Genomic DNA, 23093 nt, shown 5'->3' on the forward strand with positions numbered 1-23093 from the left:
GGGTTCCTTTTCTCTGTATGTTGCTCTGTACTTGCTTTATGGCTCAAGTCTTACCTTCATTTGAATCCAGTTACTTAAGAATTCTGCATGTTCTGTGGACCTTAGTTATCTAATACCTGTCTTTCTTTGAATTTTTATATTCCTCATTCCTAAAGATACTCATGTCTGGATTAAGATCAATATATTCTCACACTGATTTTCTTCTAGGTGTACCCACACAAGTGGTGTAAATGTGGTGGCAGTCATTCCAGCATGATGAAGAGGCTTCTGTGCATTGAGTGCTTTAAAACACATCTCATGTTCGCTTTTCTTGTCTTCTGAAGACGGATTCATAATCCGTAGAGTTAGCACCATCCCACATACCCACTGGTTTGAGGTAGTTCATCAGAATGTCAAATCTTCAGGTTTTCTAATGTCCACCAGTTACCATACAGCCCACTCATGCAGCACTCTCAGCTGCTCACCCACTTGGAGGGTGGCAGGCTGCTGGAAAGCAATGACTAGGCTTTGCCTTTGGTAGCTGTACCAAAGCAGAAGCTTCCACTGCACCTGCAGTGACTAACAGTGGTTGGAGAACTTCAGATGAACGTCATCTTTAAATGCTTGTTTGAGGCCAGTCCTGAAATGTGCTTGCTGAGCTCTGTATATGTCTTTTGAAAGTCTGAGCTATGAGAATGCTATCAGCTGGTAACGGGACAACTTGTTGTGGGCAGATTAGCCAGTGTTATGATGGATATGGCTTCCTGTAAAGATGGCTTGTGCTTTGCCACTCTTTGATTCTGTTTAGGTCTGTCTCTGTGTTAATCCCTGTTCAGGTTGATGCAGGGAGTTATCTGTGAAGTTGCAGTGGGTGTCCTCTTAAGCCACTGTGTGATATTGCTCTTAATGCTATCGAAAGAAATGAAAAGGTGAGGACACATGGTGTGAAATGAAATTGAGATGAACCTGCTAGGTTGTCCATTCCTTACATAGCTTGTGAAGGAAAGATGTATTTACTAGTTTGACATAGCTCCTGTCCTGTGCTAGTCATCTGTAGTTGGAGCAATTCAGTGACAGTTTTAAGTATTAGAAAGGAATTGCTCAATCACCTCTTTCAGTAGGTGTGGTATAATGAGACTAGAGAACAGATGGGCATTTCTCAGCTGAACTGAGTTGCTGAGCATACTTGCTTCATAGCTGCATGCTTGAGCTGGTGCAACACCTCACTAGCTACATGGAGCTCTGAAAGGATCTTTTCTTAATGGACATTCTCAGAACATGTGTGCCTGGATAGCCTTTCTTTACTCCAGGCTTTGGATCCTTTCTCTCTTCTAGGATGTGATGTCTTGAATATCTCTGGACTTCCTGACAAAAGCTTTTCAGTGTATTGTTTTCAGATGAAATACAGTTTTGTTAATACCAGTTCATTCAAACACAGTGCTTGCTTCCAGTGCTGGGAATTTCAGAATTACAGCCTTCTGTCCCAGTGGAGTGCTGTGTTTTTATTTCTGAGGATAGTATGATAAATAGCAAAATAATGTAGCAATCAGAAAGCTTTTATTGGATATAGCAGCATTGCAAATGAAAGCATTGCAGGAGTTTCAAGGCTGCAGTTTGGGAGTGCCATCTTAACACACAGAACTGCATCCCTAGAGCTTATGGAGCCATATCTTGGTCTGTTTGTTAGTGCCTGGTTAGTCTATGGGACTTGCAGTGGTCTCTTTTTGGTGGCTTTTGAAATACTTAATTGAGAGGGAGAAATCAGCATTGTGCTTCATCTTATCACCAGTAAGCCTGCTGCAGAGATAATCGGATATAAATTGCAGCTGCTGGGTGCAGTCATGTTATCTTGGAGCAGGGAACTGCAGGGCAGGTTTCCCAGCAAAGCTGTTAGCTCTTGGTTTCCGCAGGCTGGTTGTTCGTGCTCTGTTTTCAGCCTCACCTGCATATAGCCCATGGCCAGTTCCCTGTTGGCTCTAAGTGAGCCTGCACTGTAGCTCACACCCTTTGTTTCTCAGTCCTGAACACTAGCACTTTGCAGAACTGAGGAAGCAACCTTCTGGCCCTAAGCAGAGTGATGTGCAGCTACAGGCTGAGCTATAACAGAGGGTCTTCAGTACTTTCCCCCTTCACTTTGCATCCTCTGTGGATGTTCAGTGGCTTTTTCTTTTTCCCATAGTGTTAGAGAAGTGAATTGTATCCTGCATCTCCTGCTTTTCTGGTTATTTTGATGTGTTAATGTTTTAATATGGATCCGTTTATAAGGAAAGTAACTTCAGTTGTTTTCCACAGTTCAAATGCTGTGTTTTGTATTGGATGGAATTGTTTTTACATTGTTTGGAGCCCAGGTCTTCTTAGACATTAGTTAATATCCTTTTCCTACAGTTAACATGGGAGTATCTGTTTGCTGTCTGCCTACCTGTATTCACATATCTGCTTGCTGTGGTTGTTAACACTGCCCTGCAACACAACTCACCATCTTTTTTCTTCCTTTTCTTCTCCATTCCATTGTCTGTCACAGAATGGATCTCTGTGAAAGTGCCTTGTCCAACTCCTCTTAATGATGAGTGGCACTGCAGATTTGTGTGATTATTTTTTTTTAAGGAGAATTCAGTTATGCTTTTTATTCAGCCAAGAGATTAGCTCATCTGTCTAACAGACACTTAGAAGAAAAATCATTATTTCATACTAGATTCCCAAATCTTTACACTTTCTATAGCAAGAAAGAGAGATCAGGACTTCTATGCAAGCTGCCAGTGTGTGGAAAGATAGGTCAGGTCAGAATACAGAAGCAGCTCTGCATACTTTCAATTGAAACGTGGATTTGAGGAAACCACAGTCAGGCAGATTTCATAGAAACAGTCTTGAGTGCTGAATGTAATACTGTACACAAGCCATGGAACTTGCTAATTGATGATTTGGATCAATCTCTATTACATCTCAGCCTTTCAGGTCCATCTTCTGGTTATTGTTATGTTCAAGGCCCTCATTCCAAAGGTTTGCTGTATGCTTTGTATACCTCTCTTTGAGCTTTATGGGTTCATGAACCCCAGTGTCATCAGGAAGAAAATACTGCAATAAAAGGGAAGGTTTGCTTTCATTCACCAATTGATCCTTTTTGTGCTATCAGTGGAGTAATGAATGGTGTCTTCACAGGAGTACAACTTCAATCCAGCTACACCAGTGCTGAATAGAAGCCTCAGTCAATAGAACTGTCCTTGTTTTCTGGCTCTGTGTGTTGTGTATCTTAGATGTGAGATCTTACATAGCAAAACTCAAGACTTGTGAGTATGAGGTGCAGGAAGAAGATGGTCAAGGTGGTCTTGAACATGAACTCCCAAACTTATTATTGGATGTAGATACTGAATGATGTCGTTGATTTAAGAAAATTGTAAAGGATTCAGTGCTAGTACTTTATAAATATGGAAGATAAATGTCCAACATCATTCTGTAGTGACTCCCGAGTAACTTTGGCTTTGACTAGCTTGATGAAATCTGCTTTTCAGATTTTTTTTTCCCCATTTTCTAAAGCTGCTGTGTTAGTTCCCCAAGTCTCCATGCCTGAACAGCTGCTCCGTTGCTTTGCAAGGCTACAGAGAGGAAAGTGGAATTGCAGTTATGTTTGAGTTGTGACAATATTTAACAACTTCTCTATATTCTGCTACTTGATATGTAAACATCTCTGAAGTGGTTCTGCCTTGCTTGCATCTGATGCGCTTGCTGCAGGAACTTCATTGCATACAGCGAAAGCAGCTGGAGGTTGCCAATGCTGTGAACAATTGTAGTGGTAAGATGGTTACTTTGTTCATGGTTTCTGTCCTATTATTGAGAAGACCTACTTGACCTTTATCCACCTTTATCCCCACTTGTATCAGCTGTTTTGCAAACGTGCTTGGGGCAAGTACAAGGCGATCATGGAGGGATAGGTCCACGTTCTTCGCCACTGACCATACTGCAAACACAAAGGATTTAACTTCAGCCAGTGTGTTCCAGCTCAGGGATGGTCTGTCTGTTGCTGTAGACTGTTGGATCTTTTGTGGCTTACAGCTGATTATTAGGGATTTTGATACAAATTTTGATTCCTCTGATTAGAGCATAATGTATTAAGTAAGCAATGATTACTTTCTTCTTTAAACAATGTGGGTCAAACCACTTCTGTCCCACGTTTATTCTTTATGTGCAGGTTTAAAATTCATTTCTATTTGGAGTAATGTCCAGTTTTTAGTAGGCTTATAGACATTCCAATTAGATGGTTTGTGCTGATTGGAAACATTATCTGTAATATATACACATAGGCAGTGCAAACACATTTTTGCCTATCTTTGATATTTAGGTTCTTCCTGCCCCCACATTTTTTCCTATGTGTCAGTACTTTGTGTCTTATAAAGAGAAGCTGTTTTGGCAGTGGGTCTCAGAATTGTGAAGTATTGCTGCAGCTTTCTGCTGTTTAGGTCATTTCTTGCCCAGAGTAGGGTTTTTTGGAGCTCGGATTTTCCTGTTAGAGGAAATGATGAAATGGAAGAACTGAAGGCATGCTCTGTGCTGCTGCATAGTGATAGCCACATTAAAGATTCTTCTTGCCAGAAATGTTGAATATCATCTGAGATGCTGCTCCTTATAAGCAGATAAAAAGGATTGTAACACCAACTCCTTTCCTTTTAGGGAAAGCTTCAGGCAGAATTAGGGCCGGTTCCACCCATAGCAATGAGCCTGACCCTTTCTTCTGTGATCAGTCCCAAAACTGGGATTGCGGGGCTGAATTGTCCTGGTGTTAGTGTGTAACAGCTGAACCAGATAGATGCTAGAATGTTGACTTTCCCCTGAAAATCTCAAGAGTTAGCAGTCAGTAATTGTGAGTATGCTATGAGTGTTTCTCCCTCTTCTAGAAAATAATCTTCCTGCTCGTAGAACTTCAGAACACCTGGAGAATGAGGCCAGTTTGATTCTTTAAATCCCTTAAAAATAAATGCAGTAACTTTGTAGGGTCTGCAGAGCAGCAGTCCTGACATGCCATGAGCGCTGGAGGCCACAGAATGCTGTTGTTTGCTAATCTAAATCAGTGCTGAAAACATTGATGAAATAATAAACTCCCTAGCACTTGAATAGTTGATGTTTATGTCAACAGTTAAATTGTTTTGAGCAGTGGTGAAAACCTTCCTTTCAATGAAAGTGTCCACTCCTGTGGGACAAAATAAACTAGCTTTAGGCTTTTTTTTTTTTCTTTGGAGTATAGTAAAATCTTTCCTGTGTAGACAGGGCTTCAGTCCCGCTTGGCTACAGGAGGCAGATTATATTTTGGAAATAGTGATGGTTTACCAATGCTGCAATATACAGCGTGTTCTAAACCAAAAACCCCAGTTTTGCAAAGCATAAAGCCTCAAGTGTGCTTAAGGCTGCAGTGTGAGGGCAGCCTGCTTCCTAAAGGTGAAATGGTGATACGTGTTGGCTCCTTCCCTCCTCATAAATTCAACATGCCTTATAGTGTCCCCACCACTGTGGCCAACTGCCTTCAGGGCTGTCTGCATCCAGTGCATCTGTGCTCTTGAACTCTTCCCTGTAGGACAGGGTGGCTGCAGCAGAGTTCTCAGTGCATGTGATCACAGTGGGTGGCAGCTCACCAAGCTGGTAGTGGTGTAGGAGGGCATAACTGGCATCGTGCTGGGGATGCTAGCTGCTTCCTAGAATACAGAATCTTGGTCCATGGCTTGGGGATGTTTCCAGGCAAGATTTACCTTAGAAGTACCTATGTTAGTCCTTTATTCTTCCAGAACCTTCATGGACTAAAGGAAACCTACATCTCCTAAGGGATTTAGGGCACTTTAGAAAGGTAAGTTTTTAGGAGAGAACACCTCCTGTTTTGAAGGGGGTGCAAATCCTTTGTTTCCCAAGTCTGTGCCTCCATTTATATGGCATTAGTCATTGCTTAAATATCATTCAGAATGCAGTTGCCTTCTTTGCAACCACCAGCTTTCCATGAGTCTATTGTTTGTGTTTGAATGAACCCGCTGTGTAGGTGTAGTAAAGGCAGCCCTTTACTTTAATGGAAGCCCTGTGGATGGAGAATGGTTTTGGGATGTGTATGTGCCTTACAAGAGCCCTGGTTTACTTGGCTGGGTGACACAGTGTGTGGAGGCCTGGCACCTTGTAGGCAGTGGATATTTTGTGTGAGCAGGAGAGTAGAAAGGCCATTAAGTGAACCACAAATCTATGCTGAGATAACTATTTTTGAACTACAGGACTATTTCCTGCAGGCTGTGCAGTGTATTTGGATTTTTGGACCTGGAATATAGTCCTAGTGTAGATGAGCCAGTAAGCCATTGGTATTAATCGCAGCCCAGGTAGATGTGTCCCAGAAGACAGCATTGTAAAGTGCTGAGACAGCACTGTAAAATGCAGGGTTATGGAGCAGTTTTGCTCTTTAGCTGATCAGGTGATTCTGCACCTTCTTTTCCAACACCCCCATTTGCTTCCTCACCACCTTCTTTCCCTATGGTGTCCTGGGTCCTATGATATACCTCCATCATCCTTCAGAGTCACTTCAGAGTACTGTTTGTCTTTTTATAGGTTTTGGACTATGAAATCAACTTTGACAGTTCGAATACTTACAGAGCAGAGGTTAAAAACCTCTTTTTTTCTGTTGTGAAGTAACCGTGTGGCACATGGTGCTTACAGCCCACAGTTTTGGGAAGGTGGAATCTTGACAGCATCAGCTTTTGAGCACAGTTTAGTTTAAAGAATCTGTTACTCCAGGGAATAAGCTGCTAGAGATACCTGTGTCAATTAAATGCAGCACACTGTGTCTACTTACTGTTCTTCTAGTTGAATGTGTGTGATGATTGTCTTAGAAGCAGTAGTGGTGCAGATTTAAGGACACAGGGATGTTCCCTGGTGTCTCACAGGCTGCCTGTGTGCCTTCAGGTCAATGATTCCAGTCTTTGTGTGGCTGCTGGCAGCCCACTGTGCTGGTTGAGGCACCTTAGGAGTAGCAGAGGTGCCAGGCTCTGCTGAAGCAGTGATGGTCATTATCCCTCTTCTGCCCCCTGGGATTCTGGAGAGCTGTGAATTGTCTTAGAGCATCTCACCCTCCCTGGGATGGTATTTAATTGAAGTGTGTGAGACGCGCAGGAAGGGGACCAGACTCATCCCCTCCCTTTCTGTGTGGCCCACACTTATGTTTTAATAAAGTGTCCATGGGATTGTGGTGGTTATCTGTGCTAGAAGTGCTGACAAGAACAGCATATCAGTTGGGGTTGGTAAAGAGAGGCAGAGCCTCTTTTTAAAATCTGAGGTTGGGTGAACTTCTTGTCCTTTTCTTTCTGATAAAGCTTTTCAGAGATTGTTAACTTCAAAGGTGAAATAGCCACATTTTTGGCTTTTTGCTGGTTATAAGTTGCTTGTTGCCCAAGTTTTCTCCATTTCTGAGTCTCACTGTGTGTTACTCGTGTAAAATAAATTGTCATTTCTCAGTGGTCATAGAGCATGTCTGTGGTGGACCTGAGATGGGCCCATGCCTCTGTGAACACGCTGCCCATTAATACACTTCTGCTGTTCTTTGCATTGCCTCAATCTGCTCAATTGCCTCTTTTCAACGTGTGCTTGTGTCACTGGAGGTTCCTTTTTTTGAACTTCTGTGCTTGTCACTGAACCGGTTTCCAAAAGTTGTCTCTCATTTCCTCCTGCTTGATTTCGCAATTACAGTTGTGTTGTTCTGTAGCTGGGTCCTAAAGTACGACACTGTAAATCTGTGTAAAGCTTAAATCTTGCATGCAGTAGAAAATAACAAAAATAACACCGGTGATTTAATCAAGGAGCGCACAGAAATTAGTGAGAAGCATCACTGCAATATGCTTTTCTTCAGAGACCAAGTTTTCCTGTATTGGGAGAAGCAGTAAATAAGAGTATACATGGAGAATGCGATGGCTGAATGGTGGCACCTTGGAGCCAGGCTGTGATGGTTCAGTTCCAGATACACATGGCCTGTGATTGTAATTGTAGGGCGGCTTATATTGAAAAGCAAACAGAAACAAAAAAGAAACCAACCTAGAAATGACCCTTGAAGAGAGAATTTTGGTAGGAGCTAGGCTGAGGAAGTTTTGCCTGTTTTAAAGAGCATTGCAGCTGTATCAACTACTTAAAGTCAGCATTTGTTCACCCTTTAAAAACATGATCATTTACCTCGAATCACGCGTTCCATTTTGATAGCCTCCTTCATATAGAAAATATAGCATGCGACGTCCATCCAAGTGCAAGCCTACCAGTGCTCTATCTTCTATGTGGAAGGAAGTACTCTGTACATTTCTCCATGTTTGACATCATGGTGTTTTGAATAACCACGTTCCATATTCATACCAATTTTTTGTTTTTGTTTTCAATTTATGCACAGCACTTGCTCTGAAATTTGGGGACTGAGTACACCAAACACGATAGATCAGTGGGACACAACAGGCCTTTACAGCTTCTCTGAACAAACCAGGTGAATATTCTGCCCTCTCTCCATCATAGAACCTTGTGGGAGGGATTGGCTTTGGAGGGTCTGTCATGGGATGCTTTAGCTGTAAAATAGACTAAATGCTTCTTAGGCCTCTCACGGTACAGCATTTAAAGACATTCGCTTGCCAGTTTAGCAATCCAAGTATTCTCAGCTGATGTTTTGACCAATGAAATCCTAATTGCGGAATATTCATTTTTCACGCCAGTTGAAAGAATGGGAAGACTTGTTAATGCAAGCTCTGATGGGATTTGGTATTTCTATTAACAATGTTGGGCTACTTAATTCTTTAGACCTAATCTTACAAAGTGTTTAAACTGCTTTGTATGCCATGAGCTTTCAGTTAAATCTCACTAATTGGCTCTAATACGAGCTGCTAAAGAACTGCTTGTAAATTCTTCAGTAGTTAACAGCGAGCAAATTCTGAGCAGGGTCTTTATTTTTTCATATCACATTGCTTGATTTGTGTACTGAGGTTTGTCTCCCATCCCATAACAATCATAAACATCTGCATTTGTGTTAAGCATATGCAGTCTGTCTTAAAACTAGCAAAACGTTTTCAGCTGGTAGCAAGGCAGGGGAAAGCAAGAAGATAAAGTGTGCAGCCCCTGTGAGATGTGTGTTCACACTTGTTGCATCACAGTCACACCGCCATGTGGATCCCTTGGGCAGCTGACTGCTTAGAGGCTGATTTGCAGTCCCCAGGGAATTGTTAAGCTTAAAGCCATAAAGCATCCATGCCATGGCAAAGCCTTGAGGTTTAGAAACTGAAGGGACTGTTAAGCGTGTGATTTTTCTTTCAACAACTGTCTTCTGCATTTAAAAAATGTGTATGAAGCGATCATCCCAAATACTTGGCTGGAGGTAAAGTGGCTTTTAATGACCCCTAAATTCACTGGCAATAATTTGAGCAGCTCAGAAATGAGTTAACGCTGTTTGATACCATCATTTTTCTCCCACTTGAAGCATTTTAACAAGAGTACACACGTCACTAGCAGTGTCCATCCGCTGAATTCTGAAAATGAGCAGACTGCCCTTCCTTTGTGTGTACGCTGTTGATTGAGTGATTATGAGACAGTGTGCAGCCTGTAAATCCCTCTCAACATCTTTCCCGTGTAGATCTCTCGATGGCCGACTACAGGTGTCGCATCGTAAAGGACTACCGCATGTCATCTACTGTCGCCTGTGGCGCTGGCCGGATCTTCACAGCCACCATGAACTTAAAGCAATTGAAAACTGTGAATATGCTTTTAATCTTAAAAAGGATGAAGTGTGTGTGAATCCATACCACTACCAGAGAGTGGAGACACCAGGTAGGAGGACTGCTTCTGGCTTTATAGCACCGTCTGTGTGTATGTGAGGGATGTGGTTTAGGATGGGGGTGAGTTGGGGTTGGACTTGCTGATCTTGAAGATCTTTTCCAGCTTTCATGGTTCTGTGAGTGGGGCATTTTGATGATGGGTTGATGGTTGAACTGGATGATTTTAGTGGTCTTTTCCAACCTTAATGATTCTGTGATTCTGCGAACTTGTTCAGCATAATATTTCAAATGAAAAATAGAGAAGGATGGTGTGTTCTCATGCCAGAACTGCAAGATGATTGAGGATACAGGTTTGGAGAATACCATCTGCTGAAGATTTTTAATAGGAAAGATACTGAAAAATCTTTATCAATGTGTTTAACACCTCGATAAATGCTTCCAGTAGTGCTAGCAATTTCCAGCTCTCTAAGGATGGTCCAATATGAAAGTGAACCATTCTCATTTTCTATTCTCATTAATGTGAACTAGTCATGTTCAAGAAGAATCTGCTTGTTCTAGTAATTAGCAGTACAATTGCAGTGTTAGTAGTACTGAGACGCACCTGAAGAAATTGTTAGAAGGCTTAGATTTGTCTTCTGTCTCACTTCATAGAAGTGTGAGTTTGGAGGGTCCTATTAATACTTTGACATTTTCTTTTCCAGTCTTGCCTCCTGTACTAGTGCCACGGCACACTGAGATCCTAACTGAGCTTCCTCCTCTTGATGACTACACTCATTCCATTCCTGAGAACACTAATTTCCCAGCTGGGATTGAACCACAAAGCAATTACATACCAGGTATTTTCTTACCTCCCAGCGTAAACAGTATGCTTAACATTGTGGCAGTGGAGTAAAGATGGTAATTTCATCCTCCTAAGTGATCAGATGAGTTGAAAGATGTAGCAATAAATTAAATCTTGTTGATTTCCTTTATTAATTCCAATGGAACACCTGAAAATGAAACACTGACTTAAAATTCTTTGGTCTGCAGCTCATAATTGATTGAAGTCTGCTTTGTGTATTTGTTACTACAATGTATATACAGGTTTGCTGTTAGTATTCAATATTAGGGTACTGAATTAATAAAGAATTCTTCCTCCTCTTTTGCTTCTTCCCCACCCCAAGACAAAAAAAAAAAAATCAATGCCCAACTGCCACAGTGCACACACAAGCTCCTATTCTTATTGAAATATGAAGAGTGACCTTTGTTTCCTGTCCCAATTTCCTGTTCTGTGGAATCATAGAATGGCTTGGGTTGGAAGGAACCTCAAAGATATTCCCTCCTGTTCATAGCCTCCCTTTAAGTAGTGGAAGGCCATAATGAGTCACCTTGGAGCTTTCTGGACTGAGAAAGCCCCACTCCCTCGTCCTGTCCTTGTGGAGAGTTGTTCCAGCCTTCTGATCATCCTTGTGGCCCTTTTCTGGACCATAATCTTTCCTGAGTTGAAGTCCCTAGACCTGAACACAGTACACCAGATGGGGCCTCACAAAGGCAGAGAAGGACAGTCACCTCCCTCACCCTTCTGCCTCTCATCTTCTGATGCAGCTCAGTATCCTGTTGGCATTCTGAGCTGCAAATGCTTACTGCTGGCTCATGTTTAGTTTTTCATCCACTGGGACCCCTTGTCCTTGTCAGGGTTTACCTACTCTCGAGGAGTCCTTCTCCCAGTCTGTATACATACCTGGGATTGCCCCAACCCAAGTGTAACATCTTGCACTTGGCTTTGTTGAACCTGATTGTGTTTACATGGGCCCTTCTTCCAAGCTTGCCAAGGTCCCTCTGGCTGGTGTCTCTTCTGCTGTATCAGCTGCACCACTCAGCTTGGTGTTGTCTGCGAACTTGCTGAGGGTGCACTTGATCCCACTATCTGTGTCGCTGATAAAGAGTGCCAGTCCTAAGACGGACCCCTGGAGGACACCACTCATCACCACTTCCACCTGTACACAGAGCCACTGACCACAACCCTCTGGCTGCGATCATCAAATCAGTTCTTTATCCACTGAATAGTCTAGCCTTCAAAACCATATCTCTCCAGTTAAGAGATAAGGCAGGACCATGTCAAAGGCCTTGCACAAGTCCAGGTAGATAACATCAGTTTTCTTCTGTTTGTCCACCAATGCCATTACTCCATCATAGAAGGCCACCAAATGGGTCAGGCACCATTCTGTTGGTGAAGTTGTGCTAGCTTTCTTGGATCACCTGTGCATCCCTTGTGTCCCTTTACCTGTCTTCCAGGAGGATCTGCTCCTGGATCTTCCCAGGCACAGAAGTGAGGCTCACTGGCCTGTAGTTCCCCCAGTTTCCTGCTACTTCAGGAAGTTTCCAGAAAGATAAAACTGAGCCAAGCTGCCATTTTTTTTTCATAAGTGTTTTAAGGCAATTATGTTTCAGCACCCCAGTACTGAAATAAGCTGATAATTCACATCCTTACTGGATCTGAGGAATGACTGCCTTTAAGCTCAAATGTGTGATGTACACATTTTATCTGCATGTCTAATGCAGGATGTTACATGTGTTTCCTGTAAATCTATCTGAAAGCTGAAACAGAACCAAGAAAATTGATCAATGAATTTGATCGCCTTTGTTAAATCAGTGCCAAATTTGTTGCCACATAAAGAGGTTGGAATTGGGTGATCTTTAAGATCCCTTCTAAACTAAGCCATTCTAAGATTGTGTGACAAGATTTTTAAAGAGCTATTCAAGATGCAGGAACTTGATGTTGCTTTCTTCATTTACGTATACTATTTTGGCTGAGTCTGAAGGCTTTTGATGGTGTTTGAGGACAGCTTACTGCAAAGGCACCATTTGGAAATCCAGGAAATGAGCTCAGGGAACTCTAGGTAGCTGTTTGCAAGAAGCCTGCTCAAGGTGATTGCAGGTGCTCACATGATATTCACTTCTTTATGCAGCTCACCACACCTCACCTCTTTCTCTTTGTCACTGACACTCTGCTCTTGTATTCAAGAATCATATCTGAATCTCACTTTGTTTGATGTTGATAGCTAATCTTTACTTCTTAGCTAGGTTCTGATAAGCCTTCTGTGTCTGACAGCCTCGTTTGGAGAGCCGTTTTCTGTAGTAGGAGGCCAGACTACAGTCGTGATACTATTGGTCTACAAAGAGATCGACACCACCTGTGTGTACTTCGTGTGCTTTTTCTGGGCAGGTGGTGACTGTGGAGGTGTAGGATAGCCTTCAGGGCCCTTCCAGCTTGAGCTGCAGTGTCCAGACTTCTGGCCAGGAATTGTTAATTTATTTCCAGCTGTGCTGTTCCTCACCTCTGACCCTAGAATTGTATTAATAACTGGAGGGAGTCTGTGTTCAGGCTGAGTGGATATAGAGCATAACCTGTGCCAAAAAGCCCAGATTAGCAACTGGAAACTGGAAGTGTGGGTTGGATTGGAAATTATTATTGTCCTTTACCATGTCTGTGGGCTTAACTATTAACAAAAAACAAAAAGATGGGTGGAGTCCTGTTTATCACAATGAATTCTATAAAATGTTCAAAACAAGTGTGATTTTTGTCGTCGTTCTTGCTAGTAAAGATTTCCCTCGATTTTCCTTCTAAATTCCCATTTGAATTTTTTCATACCTACATTTAGTGTGCTAGCTTTACAGAGTGAACTGAAAATAGTTCTTTTGGTTCACTTTTATTTGATCTGGTGATTTAATCAAGTTTCCTCTTGCTGACTTTCTTCTGTTTTTACTCTTCTTCTATAAATCTCTGACATGATAGTAGATACTATTTGATTTTAATTCTGAGGCAGAACTCTTTATCTTTGTTCCTGCTGTTTGGTACTACGTAATTAAATGTTTAATCTCTTAGATGTTTCAGAGACAATTCTGAAGTGATTGTAGAGATCAGTTAGCATTTACCACTTCCACTAAAGAAATTGACATTTTATCTTCAGTGAAGAGAAGACTCATGCCCAGTTCAAAGAAAATTATTTCCTGAAAGGTAGTTGGTTAGCACATTATCTGGATTACAAAGTAATTTTGAATGGAGGGAAGGAACAACCACAGTCTCCTGGGTTTTAAAGATATTTCTGTGAAATTTGACATTTTCTAGCATCAAAATGCTTTATACTTGTTGCTGAGTTTACTTTGGTCTGTGATACTCCCATGTTTCATGAAGGCTAGTGATGAGAATAGATGTTTTTTTTTCAATAGAACTTGGGATGTATCATAATAAATAGAACATGTGCATCATAACTAATTAGATAATACGCTTATTGTTAATGTGTGAAAGCAACTTTTAGGTGCCGAAGAAAAATGGATATGGGGACCAAGCTGGAAAATAACCTTTAAATCTAAAAACTTCTAAGGCGTAGGAGGGTGTCTGATCTGATGGTTATACTGCATGAAGACAGCTCCTATTTTTTTGTAGAAGTCACCAGATGGTTTTTTCATTTGTAATTCTACTAAATGTGAAAGCTGTTAATCACAATTGCAAAATTATTACTCATTGTAGTGGAAGTATGTTGTAGTGCCTGGAAAAAACAAGGGTTATCCATTAATTATGTAACATGTTGGAGCAACTGATGGGCACACAGGGATGATGCATTTTACGTAGACAGTTGGGCAGGTAACGGGTTTGAGTTCCTACTGGAAGGAAGGAAATCCAGCAGAATGAAATTCCAGTTTGATCTTCAGGTATCACACAAAGCATACAAGGAGTTGAGGACTAATCCCCAAATAGTGCATTTTGCAAGTTTCTCATCCATTTAGACTATAAATGGATTTATTTTTTTTTAACAGAAACACCACCTCCAGGATATATCAGTGAAGATGGAGAAACGAGTGACCAGCAGTTGAACCAAAGCATGGATACAGGTAACATTTCATTTTTCACCACTTTGAAGACTTGGAATTGCTTCTTGTGATCCATTTACATGTACTGGCATGTCTTCAGCCCAAGTGATGATGGCAGCAGCCTTCTGTACAACCTGTTGTGTTTCAAATTATTTCTTGTTAGGAAGGCTATATTGAAAGACCTTCTTAGTGGAGAAGTGCATAAATAAATAAATGTTCACAGACTGTGCATGAAGAGAGCTCTGCCAAATGCCCCACTGAGATGTTAATAGGCACTTTATGAGGAGGGGTAGGTTCCCAGGAGTCTGGAAAATTAAATGCAATCTGAATTCTGAATAAAGATGGGACATGCTGGAAAACTGGTTACACGTTTTCTGAGGGTTTTAAGTCTGAAGAACTCTAAGAGGAAGCTAGTCCCTAAATAACAGTCATACCTATCTGTCTGAAATAGCATCTTTTGCTCTGTGTTGTTCCAACAGGATCTCCAGCAGAGCTGTCTCCCAGCACTCTCTCTCCAGTTAACCATAGCCTGGGTAAGCTGAAAACACTTTCAAATGTTCTAGTGTGCGTGATGACTCCTCTTTATGTATACAAGTACACTAAAAATAAAGATACAATTTAGGAAAGTGAGTTTTGTTAGGAGACTACTGAGTTGGCTTCCAGATGATAAACATCATGTAGCAGGGTTAATAGCTAATTAATAACTACCCTATTTCTGCAACTGAATCTCTAGAAAAGAGAGTAAAACCTCTGAGTGTTTCAGTTTAATTTCTTTTTTAACGTTACTGAAGTGTTTTCAAGTTACAGAAAGGCAACAGAAATGTCTCCCAGTGTCTGAATTCATAGTAACAGTGGCCTAATCATTGTGCTAAGCAAGGTGCAAGTGCTAAAGTACGTGAGCTGTGCTCATTTTAGATCATCCCTTCTCCTCTTCCCACTCATCCCCTCTCTTCCTTTGTGTGAAATACTGAGTTCCATTCTTTTTATTGGGGTAGCTAAAAATGACAGCAAGCAGAATTGTAATTTGTGTAGCTTGAGGAGACTGTCATTTCTGGAAGAGAAGAAGAAGAAGAACAGCAGGGCAGATTGATTTCTTTTCAGGCTCAAATTCTGTGCTACATTTATTTCTTGCTTAATTTTTTAGATTTGCAGCCAGTCACTTACTCGGAGCCCGCATTCTGGTGTTCTATAGCGTATTACGAATTGAATCAAAGAGTGGGAGAAACCTTCCATGCATCACAACCTTCCCTGACTGTGGATGGCTTCACAGACCCATCCAATTCGGAACGGTTTTGTCTAGGTCTGCTTTCCAACGTCAACAGGAATGCAACAGTGGAAATGACAAGACGACACATAGGTAAAGATCTGGTCTTTTTCCTCTTTTAATGCTCCAGACTCCGATTTCTCTCTCTCAAGGCTGAATTACAACATAATCAGTGTTTTCTCTTTAACAGTTAAGGAATACTGTTTTCCACCTTACAACATCTTCTTCCAGAAATTATATTTTATTTTTGTAGATTATTTTTTTATTTTTTTTTTACTGCTACATCTTGAGCGGAGCCTGATTTCCTCCACACTGAATCAAAATGCTTGGGCAATAAAATTTTAGGTCTGGAGAAACCCAGGATGTGTCTGTAATAAGTGACCAAAACAGTCAGTTGTGAGGAAAAGCGAACATGTCAGGGATTCTCCCTTTTTTTAGAGAGTAGCCAATGTTTTGTTAGTAAAATTGTCTTAAAGAAAAAAGAGGAGTAGATGCTGTGGCCTTTAAAGGCCCTGCTAGTGGTAAGTAGCTTTGGGGGGAAAATCAATTGTACATTCCTTCTTACATGTGCCAGAAATAACCCATGCAGATTTTTTTCACTTTGAGACAGAACAAGATCACAATTCAAAACTGAACAATAGGATTTCATATTGGTTTCTTCTTAACGATAGGTCTAAATGAAGCCCCATTGTTTTTGTCAAAGCAGTGCAGCAAAAGGGGTATGCAGTGGGTTGGTAAATGGTGTGGGTGCATGCAAGAGGAAAGTCTATGCAAGTGGTAGACTTGCTCCTAGTTTGTCCCATCATCTTAACAGCACAAGACACTTCACATACTGCACTTCTTATTGGCACATGTTTTATTTACACTGAATCTAATCTTTTTACTTCAGTTGTGGTATTTCTGTAAGTGAAAAAGTTCTTCTGTTTGGTTACGGGGCATTACCTGGCTAGAAAATTCAGATCATGCTGTACTTAAAATTATTCTCCTTTTACTTCAAATATTGTGTGATATAAAAGCAAGTTAATGGTGTTCTGCTACAACTGTCAGCCCAGCAGTATGTTTAAGCAGATAATGGATTTCTGTTTTTGTTGTAAAGAAAAAACTTGGCCTTCTCTGAAACAGAATATCCCCGTGTTTGTTAACATGCCTGGGTCATATCACAACGAGAGTTGCTTTGAATTCTGTTCCAGGGAGGGGAGTGCGTCTCTATTACATCGGCGGAGAAGTGTTTGCCGAGTGCCTCAGTGATAGCGCGATTTTTGTTCAGAGCCCCAACTGTAATCAAAGATATGGCTGGCATCCTGCAACCGTCTGCAAAATCCCACCAGGTCAGTCGCCTACCAAAGGCCTCCTACAAAAAGAGCCCAGAGAATGGATTCACAGGATGCCGTTTGCTTTCCTTCTGATGCTTAGAAAGGGTTTTATTCTTCATGGTTTTGGTCTTTGGTGTAGCTAACACAAGTATTTGTTAAGTGTACCTTTTTTACTTTCTCTTTGTAGGATGCAATCTAAAAATCTTTAATAACCAAGAGTTTGCTGCTCTTCTGGCTCAGTCTGTGAATCAGGGTTTTGAAGCAGTTTATCAGCTTACCAGAATGTGTACCATCAGGATGAGTTTTGTTAAAGGATGGGGAGCTGAGTATAGGTAAGAAAAAGACTTTTCATTTTAGAGTTAACAGTTTTTTTCTTTCTCTAGTACACTTTTTGCAGCTGAATTGATATCTGTACATACACTACTGCAGCTGTGCTGTTTGAAAGTTGAATTTTCCTTCTCTCTCCATCAGCTGTAGGACTCCTCAGTCATAAAGAACTGATTTTCGTATTTCACTCAAGTTCACTGAGCAAGGAATTTCATCGAAGTTCCCTTCATCCTGCTTGCTGGCTTACTGTGGTGAAACCATTGACAACTTCTTGAAGTTTCAGAACTTGATATACAATTACTGTTAGACCTATCATCTCTGTGCTGTTTGGTGTGGAGTAAAATGAGTTTGTTAGGTTGTAGTGTGGGATGCAGTTGGTGAGATCCAAAAGAAAGTGTTGGGGTGACTCAGACTGCAACAGCTGGAGAACGTGGTTTTAGGGGATGGCAAATGCACTGGGACTTGTAGTGGAAAAAACTTTGAAGGAGTAAGCTGTCCATTTCTGTAGTAAAATTGCTAAAAACTGTTGAGTGGAAAAAAGAAGTCTTTTATCTGTTTTTGAATACAGTCCAATTATATTATCTCCTAGGACAATCTGGAAACTGCCATTAAGGATGGTGCCTCTTAATGACATAGGATGGAAATTTGGAAAGAGGAGAAAGCAACTTGTAATTGAGCAGCTTGAAATATTTCGTTATTTTGGAGAGCTACAGATGTGGTTTTAAACAACAACAACAAAAAGTCCCTTAAACATCCTTAGAAATTGTTTACTGAAAGAAGTCTGACATCAATACCCTACTGCAAAACAGAACATTAAAAAAAAAAAACAAAACCCTCATAATTTCTGAAGTTAAACAGTGCCAGGTTGCACTGTAGATCCTGAGGTTTTTATTGTGTTCTTGCAGTATAGCCACGTAAATGTGAGCCGTCAGCATGTGGGGGAGGATTTGTGGCTAAATGAAGCCAATTTTGTAAAAGCCTAATTAGGTGGAATGAAAAATTTGAGTAATGGAATAAATTGGTACCTCTTTGTTAGCAAGAGACACACAAGGAAAAGTCTGGCTCCAGTTTAAAGAATGGTTGGATTTAGCTCCAAAGGAGAATGCATACATTCACACATAATTAAATATGGCATTCAAATCAGAATAGAAGAAAGGCTCAATCGCTCAGCTTGCATGTGGACAGCTTGACAAATCACTAGTGGAGTTACATCTTGGGTTAAAGCAGTGAGGAGGCTTTGGGTGAAGTTTTTACTAAGGAAGGAGAGTGTTGATTGTTTGCAGTCCACAAACCCTCCAGAGATCATAGGGTTGAAAAAGCTCCAGAGGAAACTCTGCCAAAGCAGCAGAGAATCTGATTGCTGAAGGAATGCTGAATGAGTTTCTGTGCATCTCTGTTAAAGATGGTGCTGTTCTTCTAAATAACAATAGTTAGAGGTAGTTACAGCAAAGATTTGGTGATACTCAGGTGGGAAATCCATGGGTAGAAGAAACTGAGTTTCAGCTTTGAGATGGCTGCAAAGTGGCTGTCACTATTTGATCTGTTGCCAGGGCTGTTGAACAGACCCAGTTATAACATATTAAGGATGTGTGTTGTGGAACACATTGTAAGGGAGTTGACAGCGGTGGAATAATTAACTTCCTTCTTTGGGAGAGGATTTGAGACAAAATGGAATTACATTTCCTGTGGTTTAGATTGTTCTTTTATTGGCTCGCTTTGTTTTGGCATAGGTGCTCAGGGCTGAGATAACAGTGTTTTTTAGAGTGTTGAGAGAGTGCAGACCCCAGCTGCTTTCTTCTAGAAAATGTAAAACCACGGACAGCTTTTGAAATCCATCCTCTCACCGGCTTGATTTTTCTGCCTTTTCAGATCCTCTGCTTATATAAAAATACTTCATTCAAGCAAAGGGTTCCAGTGCCGACTGTAAAAATGAAGGGGCTGGAATTCTGTCTGACTAATCTGCTGTCTTTGAATCTTGATGCTCCCTCACTTTGATTTGGGAATAACTAGAATTACTGGGAAAAACTGGCTTAGCAACAGTAGTCTTGCCATTCTTGTTTGAGAAAACTCCTGTGCCTCGAGTGGGTGCAGGGGAATAACAGGAGTTCTCAGGCAGAGTAGGTCCAGTACTGATTTCTTTACTTTGGAGATGAGAAGGAAGATGTTTGAATAACAGGTCTCTGAAACAAGGACGGATGGGAAAGTGAATGGAACTCTTATGGCTGTCAAGCTTTCAACTTCACTGAGGCATTCTAAATGGTGTTTAATTAACAGCTTCTGTTGTGGGAAAATATGGCAAGTTGATATAAGAGACAAGAGAAACACATTTTTTTCTGAGCTGCTTGCGTGAGGATGTACAAAACGCGTGTAGAAGTAGAAATAAGACGACAGGAAATCAGAGATAAAGTCGAGTGTTCCTTTTGAGATAACATCAGTTAGCGCAGTGTAACCACACACTGTGTTACGGTGTAGTCTTTCTGACAACATCTACCATGGTTTCCTTGTATGTCTCTCTTGACAATTGCTCTAAAAATGTAGATCTTAGGATTACCATAGCATTCTGCTTGCTGCTAGGCCATCCCACCTGTGCAGAGCTGAGCGTTTCTGGTTGTTATTTCTTTTAGCAGTCAATTAAATTCAAACATAGTTATAATAATTATAATAATATAAATAGTTATATTATTATTATATAATAATAAGTTATAATTATGCATGCAGACTCTTTGAAGGTGGAGATATTGGCTGTATACAGCTGTGTGTGGCATCAACACCAGAGTGGGTACACAGTTTTCAGTTTGACTTTCTTTTGAAGAAAATATATATTTTCCATAGCAAGTACCATTTGGTATGGTGCTTGTTACATTTGCCTCAGTTCTTATTTTATTCTTCAGAGCAGAATATTAGAAAATCATTAAAGTTGGAAAAGACACTAAAATCATCAACTGGCAACCCATCACTGCCATGCCCACTTAGAGAATCATAGAATCATAGAGTCATTGAGGTTGGAACAGATCTCTTAAGATCGTGAAGTCCAACTGCATCCCATCCCCACCATGCCCACTAAACATGTCCCTGAGTGCCACATCTCTGTGGTTCTTGAACACTTCCAGGGGTGGTGACTCCACCACTTCCCTGGGCAGCCTGTTTGAATACTTCTTGATGGTGTTATCACTGTTGTTTCTTACAGATGTGGGGTGGCTATTTTTTCTAAAGACTGATGAACCGTTAGTGTATTTATCATAATGGTTGCGAATTTTTATCTTTGCATAGCAGGAATAGATGAACCACTGTATGAGGGATTGTATGATGGAGAACCTCCTGGTAGGAAAAACTACTTTCTGACTTTCCTCTCCCACCTAATTTTTCAGGCGGCAGACCGTAACAAGCACTCCTTGCTGGATTGAACTTCATCTGAACGGACCTCTACAATGGCTGGACAAAGTATTGACTCAGATGGGCTCCCCTTCAGTACGCTGCTCCAGCATGTCGTAAAACTCCTTCCTCTGCTACCAGTGGGCTAAATACCAAGGCCCATCAACAGACTTCCTAGAAGAGCTCGTCTGTCGTAGTATTTGTGTGTAGTCTCTATGAACTGTTTACTATCAAAAAAAAAAAAAAAAAAAAAAAAAAAAAAAAAAAAAAACAAAAAACAAAAAACTTTTTTTTAAAAAAAGAAAAACAGCACTTGAGGTCTCATCAATTAAAGCACCTTGTGGATTCTGTTTCCTATACTCTGATACTAGATGAAAACTTAGTGTATAGAAATGCCTTCTTCAGAGAGAAGAAGGAACAGCTCTAAAGACTCTTAATGGTGTTTTTACTGGGTATATAATTGAGTGTCCTAATGGTTTATCAATAACATGAATAGCTAAGTATACGTACAGGTAATGTATCATGATTCAGATATCACAGTATTGTGCTGTTCTACATTTTAGTTCCCATAATAAGATGCTTGGTTTGTTTTTAGATTGAGGCAAATCTCATAAAATTCCAAGACTCGACTCCTTTATTCTTTTATATTTTTTTATATAAGCAAGTTTTCAAGTTGTCCTAAACATAAAAAGCAGACTTTCCTTGTAGAAAAGCTTAACTTTTTGCTGCCTTCTTAATGATAAAGAGAATCCCTCCCTTGGAAGGGAAAGAAATGTCTGAGATTTATCTGAAATCTCAAGACAATTTATATATTCTTAATGGGGCCTAAAATGAATCTCTGTACTCTAAATTCTGAGTATCCATTACACTGGGAGTCTACTTTTCCCTACTCATCTGAGCTGATGCATCTGTTGCTAGCAGTATTGCTGGCACTGTATTACTAAGGACTGTTTTGTACCTTGGATCACTGAAGTCAGTGCTTTTCTCATAGAGTGAGAGCTGACCATAGCATTAGGTACTGGATTAAATACATAAGGGTATTGACTTACCCCTTACATCTGTATGCTTTAAAAAAAAACAGATGTTACTAAAAATCTTGGGGTTTTTTTTGTTTTTCTTGTTGTTTTTTTTTTGAGCCAAACACCTTGAAAAATCCTTTCCCAGGGTAAACTAGACTCTTTCTTATAGGTTTTAAATAGATGCAGCTTCTTAAGATGTTTCAGTAACAGAATTTAAATCTCTGATCTGAGTGGCTTTGTACAGCTTACTGACATACCAGATCATACTCATTCATTATGTCATAATGGGCCTTGTTATTAAAAGTAGTTGCTTCTGCAAAACCTTTAGGGTAGTGGTTGCTGAGGTATGACCAGCGAAGGAGGACTTCTAGGTTCTTCACAACCGTGCATGTTATTGTGAACCCTTGGACACTACAACTGCACCATATTAAAAATATCCTGAAATATATTCTACAGATAAGGCTGGGTTGGGGAAGGGTTGGGAAACTGTATAGAAGGGTTATTCTGACTTGAAAAATATACATCTTACTAACAATTTTGTGATCTAGCTGTCTGTCATTCTTCTGTTATTGTGGCAGTAGCAGGATTGCCTTTGTCTGTTCTTTCCCATTGTTTCACACATTACACTAGCCCTGTACTTTGTAAGTGCAGCTAGTGATAACATGGAGAACAAAAACGTGGCCAGTGTTACAGCATTTAATTGGTTGACTGAATTGAGGGTAGTCGTGGATATTTTCATGCCGTAATGACTAGGACATAGAAGCAATACCAAAAAATAAAGCCTTGAAAGAAAAAGAGAGCCAGCCACCTTTTAAAAATTGGCGAAGCAGTTACCAGTTTGTGCTAGTTTTACCAGTAGACTAATGTATTGGTAGAACTTGTGAACCTAAGAAATAAGCTTCATGAGTGTTGCATTTGCCTAATACGTGAATACACTAATAAAAGTTTTAATTCTCACATTGGCTGCTGTTTCTTTGATTACCGTCTGTGTTTTCTTTTGAAGGCTGGGATTGATTGTAACCAACCCAAGTACACGAATTTCCCACATCTTGTGGCTAGAAAGGTATAGTTTAGATTGTGAAATCACTTCTTGGACAGCTATCATGAGGATTCTGAATGTGCGTTTTTAACAGTAGACTTCTACTTCAGATCGAGTTCATTAAAGCAGTTGCTTTTCTCCTACCACAATCAAATTCCATCCTCCTGGCGCAGGTGTTTA

The 23093-nt window shown here is 40.6% G+C and overlaps 1 protein-coding gene across 7 annotated transcripts in view; it reads left to right on the forward strand.

Moving 5' to 3' along the window:
* Nucleotides 1–22831, forward strand: part of SMAD2 (SMAD family member 2) — a 41776-nt gene extending 18945 nt beyond the window's left edge. For 4 of the 7 annotated variants that reach the window (NM_001396712.1, NM_204561.2, NM_001396710.1 and 1 more), the window contains exons 3-11: nt 8363–8452; nt 9587–9780; nt 10430–10564; nt 14526–14600; nt 15059–15112; nt 15724–15936; nt 17034–17171; nt 17344–17488; nt 20852–22831. In NM_001396712.1, coding sequence (NP_001383641.1) covers nt 8363–8452; nt 9587–9780; nt 10430–10564; nt 14526–14600; nt 15059–15112; nt 15724–15936; nt 17034–17171; nt 17344–17488; nt 20852–20975 — 1168 coding nt within the window. In that variant the 3' untranslated portion in view covers nt 20976–22831. Of the gene's footprint in view, nt 1–8362; nt 9332–9586; nt 9781–10429; nt 10565–14525; nt 14601–15058; nt 15113–15723; nt 15937–17033; nt 17172–17343; nt 17489–20851 lie in introns of those variants that run through there. The other 3 variants (NM_001396713.1, NM_001396711.1, XM_046905191.1) reach the window with 2 other exon arrangements.
* The last annotated feature ends 262 nt before the right edge of the window (nt 22832–23093 follow it).

This window comes from Gallus gallus, chromosome Z (assembly GCF_016699485.2).
Source record: "Gallus gallus isolate bGalGal1 chromosome Z, bGalGal1.mat.broiler.GRCg7b, whole genome shotgun sequence".
Classification (NCBI taxonomy): domain Eukaryota; kingdom Metazoa; phylum Chordata; class Aves; order Galliformes; family Phasianidae; genus Gallus; species Gallus gallus.